Consider the following 8,895-nt stretch of genomic DNA (forward strand, 5'->3'; position numbering starts at 1 on the left):
TCTTCCAGCGTCACCCAGCCATCATCGTTGCGGCAATACAATGCCTGCCTGTTGCCAAGGCAACCTGGAGACTCCATGTGGTCACCAGGAGACCACTCGACTGGAAGGAAGTTTTAGCGATGACATCATCGCTGTTCTGTCGGCGCCGCGGCGGTTGGATGACGCCATAAGACCCTGTAAATCACTAGTGAGGACGCGGTCAATCGAACCTGCTCCTAAGTCGCCGAATCAAAGCTGCTCTCCCAGAATTCTGAAGATGCTCGCTTAAGAAAGAAGGCGCGTGTGTTTCAAGGAACTTGCTTCCAGCTGTCTGTAGATCTGAGCAGACCTTCAAGGCAACAGAAAGTAGGAACCGTAAAATTTGCATCGTGCAGAACCCACGGTTACTCTTTCGGATCCACGGCTTGCAAGAGTGCACATGGTTTACATTTCTATGCCCCATTTTAAATATATAAACAAGCAAGTTAGGATTCCAGAATGACTAGGGCAAAGTTTGATCCCACTATGCAACAAGATCTACTCCGATGGATTCCTCTAAGAGGGGATGAAAAACAATGAAACATTAAAGATGGCTTTTCCTCCGGTGTGTAGTAACTTGTGTTTATTACATTGTAAATTCCCTCAGGCCCCTTTTCAGTGTCTTCAAAGGCACTTTTAATGAGTTTTTGGTAGTATGCAAATACTATACGATTCATCGTCGAGAAAAAAAGGTGGTGGTCAGCCCTCATATGGGGCACGAAGTTTTAAAATAGAATACATAATGGTGATCTTATAGTATAGGCAATTATCTGACATATGTAAAACTCCTTCAAAAGAGAGACTATGCTAAGTAGGTATAAGCATAGCTGAGTACACACAAACATGTTTCACATATGTATATTTCGGTAAAAATACAGTTCTACTACTATATTACACAGATTAGAGAGATAACTATTCTTTCACCTCTGTTTTATATCTTCATTCAACTAGGAGACGAATGAATCCCACAGCCACGGAGATCACTGAACATTTATTTTACATTCAGATCGATTCTAGGCGATTTTCGCCTTCTTGGATGCCCTTTCGCTTCTCCCCCACCCCTTACCCCTTAAAGCAGCTCTGAATTACTGGATTTCAGACAAAGAAAGCAAGGTCTCAGAGTAAAGGCCCTAAGGCACCTTCTTTTTAAGGAAAAGAAAGGAAAAATAATTGCACGTGGTGTCTCCTCCTTCTCCCGAGGGAGCTATCGCATGGTTCTTAAGAGCATCGGCTCTTCCGGCAGTGAGTTTTGAACTTCTCGGGGGAAACAAAGCAGCAATAGCAACGATAATTAAAAAAATATATTATTAAAAACAAATGTAAAAGGTGATGAGAAATCAGCGGAGGCCCTTGACAGGGCCGTCGCCAGTAAGCAGAAGGCCTTGGAGGGCGGGGTGGGAGCCTTCGGAGGCCCCACGTGGGCGACCCCGCGGGAGTTCTTGCTCCCCCCGTTTTTTTCCTGCCTGTTCCCGCCAGGCCACCTTCCTTCCTTCCTTCCTTCCTTCCTTCCTTCCGTCCTCCGCGCGTGTCTCAAGGGGTGCCACCGCTACCGCTACTGCTGGCGGCGGCGCTTTTGACCTTGGCCGCCACCTTCTTCTCCTTCACCCTCCGGTTCTGAAACCAGATGGTGATCTGTCTCTCGGTGAGGTTGGTGGCGACGGAAATCTTCCTCCTCTTGTCCTTGGTGATGAATTTGCTGTTGGAGTATTCCTTCTCCAGCTCTTTCAACTGCCCTTTGCTGTACGGAATTCGCTTCTTACGGCCGCGCCGGAAGGTACAGCTCTCGGGGGGCGGCTGGCTTGCGGCGGCTGGCCGGAGGGAAGAGAGAGAGTGAGACAGGGGTTAAAGGAGCCGCGAGTGGAGGGCCAAGCAGGCAGCCTAGTCGAGGCAAACGTTCAGCGAAGCGGGCTCCCTTTGTTGGCCGCCTCCCCGGGGCCCCGGAGAGAGCGGCGGACGCTCGGGGTACCCCCCTCCCCCCACTCACTGGTTTGTCTCCCCCTCACTTTACACACACACAAACACACCCACTTTTGCTCTTGCTTTATATTCACATTCCTTGTCAGCTCTCCGAAGACCGGGGTTGGGCGTCTGGAATCCCGCTCCCTTCATATTAAATCAAATCATCTGCGCAAAACGCAGCAAGGCGGATAACTGGCCGCAAAAGCCCCGAGCATTGGGGGAGACGGGTGTTTCCGCCTTGCTGCTTTGTTTGGAAGGAATCTCTCTGGCTTGCCTCCACCTCCCGGTCCAGGTAATCAATGGGACTCAAGTTATCCTATTGCGTTATTTCCCTCCCCCCCCCGCCCCCGACCTTTCCAACCTTCTCGGTCCTGAGGCAAACTAGCACGTGTCCGCGCGTAGGGGTTAATTTATTCTGAAGAAGAATAATGGGAGAGAACCAAATCACCAATGAGTCCCGATTAGGCAGCACTACTTGTTGCGGGCTCCAGTCTTTCTTTCCACCGCTTTGCAAGTGAAGTGATTTGAAGTTACGATCTGAGGTGAAGCCCGGTCGGTTTCTGTAGACTTTGCTCCAGGTAGAACTTTTAAGGCAAGATAAGCCTTAGGCTGCTATTCAAGATCATAGGTTTGTGTTTTAGCGATGCTCCTGTACTCCCAGGGCGTTGGAGTCGTTAATTCATGCAAACGTGCAGGTACAAGGGATGGGGGCTGTGTATTAACGGTTTGCCTTCCTCGGTGTCTCTGCAAACGTTAATAATAGCCCACACGCTGCCTATTTTCTTGCATCCAGTCACCGGAGTTTAAACAAGGCTAGTTGATGCTCAAGGAAAACTCTACTGTCCCTTGGTTCTCCCGAAGAGTGTATTTTAACAATGAATGTTATTCAGACTGCTTCCTCTTACTGAAATTCGAGGAAAAAGCCAGGCACACGACCAAGCCACACTTTGGCCCCAAGCAGGGGATTGCAGTGCTGTAACAATTAATGCAAATTCCATAGCCAGGAATGTACCATTTTGCAGTGAACTAAATTAAAAATAATATAAACGTATATTTGGGATAATCCTTTCATATTAGATATTTCAAGGCAAACAATCAGGACCATCTAAACATTGCATGACAGCCCACACCAACCTACACTTATCAACTATCCAGAATGTATTTTTTAAAAAAATCAAGTAGGAGAAAGAATATATATACAAAGTAGGAGCTCTTTCTGTCACTTCCACCTATATGCGCCTTTTAAAAAATACAACTGATGTGCAAAACCTAAATATCTTTGTGGTGTATGCAATGTGAAAACATTTTACTCTGACTTAATCTATTATTTCTGTTAATTTCAATGAAGAAATGTTATTTCAGATGTCTACTTCCAGTCATCATATTTTCATTGCCAATGCATGAAACAAATCCATACAGATCTGGACATTAATGTAAAATTATTCATTCTAGGAATTTAGTTGTAATTTATATAAGGTAAAATAAAATGTATTATTGCCATTATATGCAATTTAGATCATTGGCTGAATCTTCTAAAACACGGTATATTATACTTACCTAATGCGGACATGATGTATTGTATTTTTGGTGAAAGGCATAAATTTACATACTGAGTTTGGCAATCAAACATCATTACGCATGCTTTTTACAATTAAAAATCAGAACTAATGAATGTTCTTAACTTCAGTGGTGCTCCTTTAAACACGGTAACCCATTGGATTTAAAACCGCTTAATGTTGCGTAAATATATTGGAAAATGTTTGACTAAAGCCTGTAAGGTGGAAGATTTGTGTTTGTATTCAAGGGCTGCTTTTTCTAATATACTACTTTTTTCTACTTACTGTCTGGAGTAATGCTCTTTCCTGTAAATACATAGAAATGCTGGCAGATATACTTGCACAACAGTACGTATAATACTGAAAAATTAATGCAGAATATGCATGCTTCTTGGGAGCTACGTGTGGTGCAATGTAATGGTAAGAGGCAATGCACATTTGTGCAGTGTGAATTGCTGTGTGTTGCTGAATGTGAATAGTTTTGAATTTAGCTGTAATTATGCAACTGTAAGAAACAATAATGAGAACCAGTCTGGGATAGAGGTTAAAGGCACCAGGCTAGAAACTTGGAATCTGTGAGTTCTAGTCCCGCCTTAGGCACGAAGCCAGCTGGGTGACCCTGAGCCAGTCACTCTCTCTCTCTCAGCCCTAGGAGGGAGCCAATGGCAAGCCACTTCTGAAAATCCTTGCCAAGAAAACTGCAGGGACTTGTCCAGGAAGTCACCAGGAATCAACAGTGACTTGAAGGCACCCCCCCCAAAGTAACAATAATAGTATCAATACTATGTTTTCATAACTGAATTGGGGGTGGGGGGAACTCAGTGATGTTTTCACTTTGTGGCAGAAGCCAGTATTGGTATGGTGGAGGGAGGGAGGAAGGCTTTCAATTCACCTGAAATCAGCCAGATGACCTCACAAAAGAGCCAACCAGTTTACCACAATTTCAGGTAAGTAAAGTAACACACTTACCATTTAAGAAGCTTCTTCATTCCTCATAAAATGAATAAGCTGAGCCTAAAATTATCTGATACCACCACTGGAACAAATTAATAGGGAGAATCTCTTGCAAATGCCTCACTTAGATGGTCCCATTCTTTTTGATGGATTTTTTTTAATGGGCACTGCCCGTTATTTCACCCTTAATTTTTGCTGAAATAATAGATATAAGTAATTTGAAATACCAAATCAAAGTAACATAACTGAAGGATACCCAGTGTCATAATGAACACTTTTAAAAGAAAGTGATTCTGTGATCTCTGAAAAGGTGAGCCACTGGGGTATATGCTATTGGATGCATAAATTTGTAAAACATTGTGTTGTGACCTACAACCCTGATATATATTTAAAAATACTGAGTTTAATTTGTGAGATCTGTATAATTTTTCCATCATAGTATTTTTCTATGTTATCATATCATCTTGTGCTATTGCAGTATCACAAAAAATGTAAACTGTATTGGATAAGCTTAATAAAAAAACTGTACTTATATAAGTAATATATAAAAGTGAGAGGATATTAAATGACAATATCAACATATAGTGTATATTTAAATATTGGCTGGGTAATATACCATAATGTTCTTGTTGCTACTAAAACAAAATTAACATTATGAGATGGCCTGGAACAGATACCCATTAATGAAATACTCCTTCAAGGAATTGTCAATCTTAATTTAAACCTTTAGAAAGAATTTTCACACTGAGCTCAAAATAAACAGGCAAATTTGTTTCCTGATACTGCATCTTAGGCAGACTCTTTCAAATGTGTCTGTTGTTAATAATGCAGTGAGAGCTAGTTTGATCTAGTGGTTAAGGTGCTGGACTTCAAGTGGGGAGACCTGAGTTCTAATCCTGCCTTAGGCCCAGAAGCCAACTGGATGATTTTGAGCCAGTCACCTTCTCTTAACCCTAGGAAAAAGGCATTGGCAAACTACTTCCAAAAATCTTGCCTAGAAAACCACATTGATTTGTCCATGTAGTTGCCAGGAGTCAAGACTGACGTGAAGCGGGGGTGGGGGTAAGCAACATAAAAATAATAATAAAAAGAAACATAAAAATAAACCAAAATGGAAATAGCATTATTGGAGTTGCTGTAACTAGTCAGAGCAGCATTGAAAATAAATTGATTATCTTTCAAATAAAGTTCACTTGCATTATAGGTCAGTTTTTCCCCTTGACCTCCCTCCCCCACAAAAAAATCACAGTGGGTTAGAGTTGGTGATAACCTGTTAAGCGTGAGCTGGGACAAACACATATTCTTATGCACTGACATTACTAGAAAATTAATGCAGAGGTAATTTAAATAGAAGCATGTAAAATTTAGAGGTCTACAGAGTTTTTCACAGGAAGATTTTTATTTCTTGTTCTGTTTTGCTTCGTTACCCAGTTAGGCTTGGGAGATTAGTTTCCAGAACAGCCAGCAAAAGCAACAAATTAACTTTTAAGCCAACTCTTGCCCGGTGACTACTGACTGTGGTTGCATGGAGAAGCACATGTGCTCCCTGAGAATTCTCACCAAATTTTACAGGCTTAAACTGCCGGTAATGGCTTGATGGGTTGCAACCATAAATTGTGGTGGCCTGGCCTTGAGACAGCTCTAAAAGTAGCAGAGGGAGGGAGGTCCCACAGCCTCTTATGGCCAAGTCAGACAGAATGTTAACCCCCGCACCCCCAGTTGCTTGTAGACCACAAAGAGAATCATGGCACTGGGGGTGGGGAATGATGTTTAGGGAGTCTGCTCTTCAAATTCTCTTCCACCCCCCATTTTCCTTTTCATGAGAAAGACTGTCTGTTGCAAGCTGTCTTTAAAAAAACCATTTAATCTGTCCCTCCTCTTTTTTGTTTCCTTGTTTTGATACTCCTCTTAAACATTCAGTCTGGGAGAGAAAGGGAAGGGGAGGAGGAGTCCGCCTGTAGGGGAAGGGGAAAACATTTTGCACTCACAAAATCAGAGAACTCTCTGGAGGGCCTAAATGAGAGGATTATTATCTTCAGGATATCAGGGGTGTTGTGGGGGACAGTTTATGCAAGGAAAGTGTTGGCTGTTTTTTTTTTATTATTATTATTCTTAGTCTGGGCCACCTCCTTCCTTCATAAAGCTCTGTGCATTTCAAAAGATTATGCTGGCAGGGAATGATGGGAGTTGTACTCCAATCAGGCACCAGGTTGGGGAAGGTTGTTCTGTGAGATATAGTATTGCAGCCCTCTAGTTTTTGCAGCCTCTCTTCTGTTGCATCAGGTAAGGGAGGTGTGACCAACTGTGCTTAAACTCCCATCCAACCTTGCTATGCAGAACAGCTCCCAAATTCCTTCCTCTCTTCCTTCTTGGGCCACTGATGACTTGGGCTAGGGTTAGTTGCACCTTCCTGGTGGTGCAAATACCCCACCCTGCATGCCCTTGTCCTACATTTGGGCTGATCTCTGGGGGTAGAGTAAAAATATTGAGGCATCCTGCAGAGAATTTCCTGCATCTACCAAAAAGGGATTGAAATCACTGTCATATCCACATTTTGGGAGGAGAAAATGAGTCCTATTTCCAAGAGAGCTGGTTCTTAAAATATTGATAAAGAATCAAGAGAAGCCCAAAGGCATTCAGAGAGACACCAGTGCATAGAAAATATAAAATTCCAGTATGTCACTTTTGCAGGAATGCCTCTAGTTTGCAGCTGCTTTATGCAGTCGATTTATTAGGGCAAAGCCTGCTAAACAAATATCAAGGCACAGGTTGAGGTTTACCTGTCTGCAATTCCTGTTCTCTAGCTGGGAACTAAGGGGAAGATCACCCTGCGCTAGCTCATAGAGGCACTGGGTTGAGTCCTGGACAAATTACTCCCTGACTGTTGCCAACAACTGAAAAAAAGCATGCTTTTTCCCCCTCTTGCGCAATCTGTAGAAAATGACCAAGATGTAAGTGTGTTACCTAACCAAATTACTTTTTCACATTTTTGCAAAGCTGCTTGTCAAGGCAAAAAACACATCCCTGGCTTGGGGAGCAGCTCTTCCAAGCAGAATTGAACCTGAAGCACTTTCCAGATGCACCAGCTCAGGTTCCCCAGTGCCCCCCCAAACCAGCCCCCCAGTTTGGCAGAGCCGCCAAAGTAGCAGTGTGTTCCTTTGCTCTCCAGGCGCCAAGCTTTACCTGTAAAGGCAGTTTTCCAAAAGGGCCCCGCGGAGTTGGGCTCCTTGGGGCAGCACACCTGGTTGTTCCAGCCCCCGGCCAAAGCCCAGGAGTCGTGGTAAGGGTCGACGGGCAGGAGGGCTTCGTGCCTGGAGTCGCCCGGAGGTCCCCCGAGGGTCTGAACCACAGAAACGTCCAGGTAACTGGTCATGGACTGGTAAGGCCCCGCGTAGCCCGGGTAGAAGGCGAACTCAGCCGGGCGGGTCGGATAGTCGTCTGGGGCGGTAGGCGCGCTGGCGGCAGCCCCGCAGACCTCCAAGTACTTCTCAGCTGTGTAGGCGGCCTGGGGCGGGGCCGGACACGGCTTAAGGGCGCTGCGGGCCACTCGGTACGAATAGTAGCCGCCGCCGAAACAGCCGTAAGGGAAGGGCGAGGCGCTGCTGGCAGAGGACGCCTGCGAGACGGCCGGACACGGGATGCACTGCTTGGCCAAGGAGGGCTCCCCGGAGCTGAGGGGAGGCAGGGGCCCATCCAGGGGCGCGTAAACGGAGGAGCCGTGCGCTGGGGGGCTAGGTCCACCGCCGGCCCCGGCGACAGCCGCGTTCCTGCAGGGGCCGCCGGCCGGGAAGGGAGACAAGCTCAGCAGCCCGTCCAGGCTTTTGCCGGGCGCCTCGTCCAGGCTCCTCCGGACTCCTCCGAAGGCTGCCTCGGGCTCCATCCAGAGTGGAGGGTGGCCGGAGGGCACATGGGCGGCTGCTGCTCGCCTCGCTCTGGCTGGGAATGGAAGCGAGCGGAGCGCGCGGACTGGGAGGCGGGCAAGGCCGGAAAGACCGCTTTAAAAGGCTGGCTGCAACCGAAGGAGGGTCGCCGGGGCGCCCGACCGCAGCGCTTCTGCCCTGTCCCGCTCCCACCCGAAGCGAAGGACGTGGCTTCCCAGAACGGGTCGCTCATTGGCTGAGGCGCCTTGGCAGAAGACGTGCGGGGGGAGGGGGCAACAATTGCGAAAATGCTTTACTGGCAAGGGGGGAGAAGAGCGGGAGGGACAGCGCCCTCACGTGACCGGCCTCTCTTCAGAAGGGGTGGCCTGTGGTGGCGGCGGCGGCGGCGGCGCCTTCCCTTGTGGGGGAGGGGAGTGTACGCTAGTGCCTTCCCCCCCAGGGAATGGGCACCATTCAAGAGGCATGGAGAGAAACGATGGCGGACCCCGAAGCTGCCCCCAGCGTAGGAAAGGACTGAAAGGAAAAGT

General features: G+C 46.6%; 1 protein-coding gene across 1 annotated transcript; it reads right to left on the reverse strand.

The window, feature by feature from the left end:
- Positions 1–1,548: 1,548 nt before the first annotated feature.
- Positions 1,549–8,367, reverse strand: HOXB13 (homeobox B13). The gene is made up of 2 exons (XM_007428497.2): positions 7,671–8,367; positions 1,549–1,826 (listed from the first exon to the last, which is right to left on the reverse strand). The coding sequence occupies exons 1-2, from the start codon at positions 8,365–8,367 to the stop codon at positions 1,549–1,551; spliced, it is 975 nt and encodes a 324-aa protein (XP_007428559.2).
- Between the last annotated feature and the right edge of the window lie 528 nt (positions 8,368–8,895).

Source organism: Python bivittatus, unplaced genomic scaffold (assembly GCF_059951505.1).
Source record: "Python bivittatus isolate LINGU-HERP-01145 unplaced genomic scaffold, Pbiv_v1 ctg000410_np1212, whole genome shotgun sequence".
NCBI classification, from domain to species: domain Eukaryota; kingdom Metazoa; phylum Chordata; class Lepidosauria; order Squamata; family Pythonidae; genus Python; species Python bivittatus.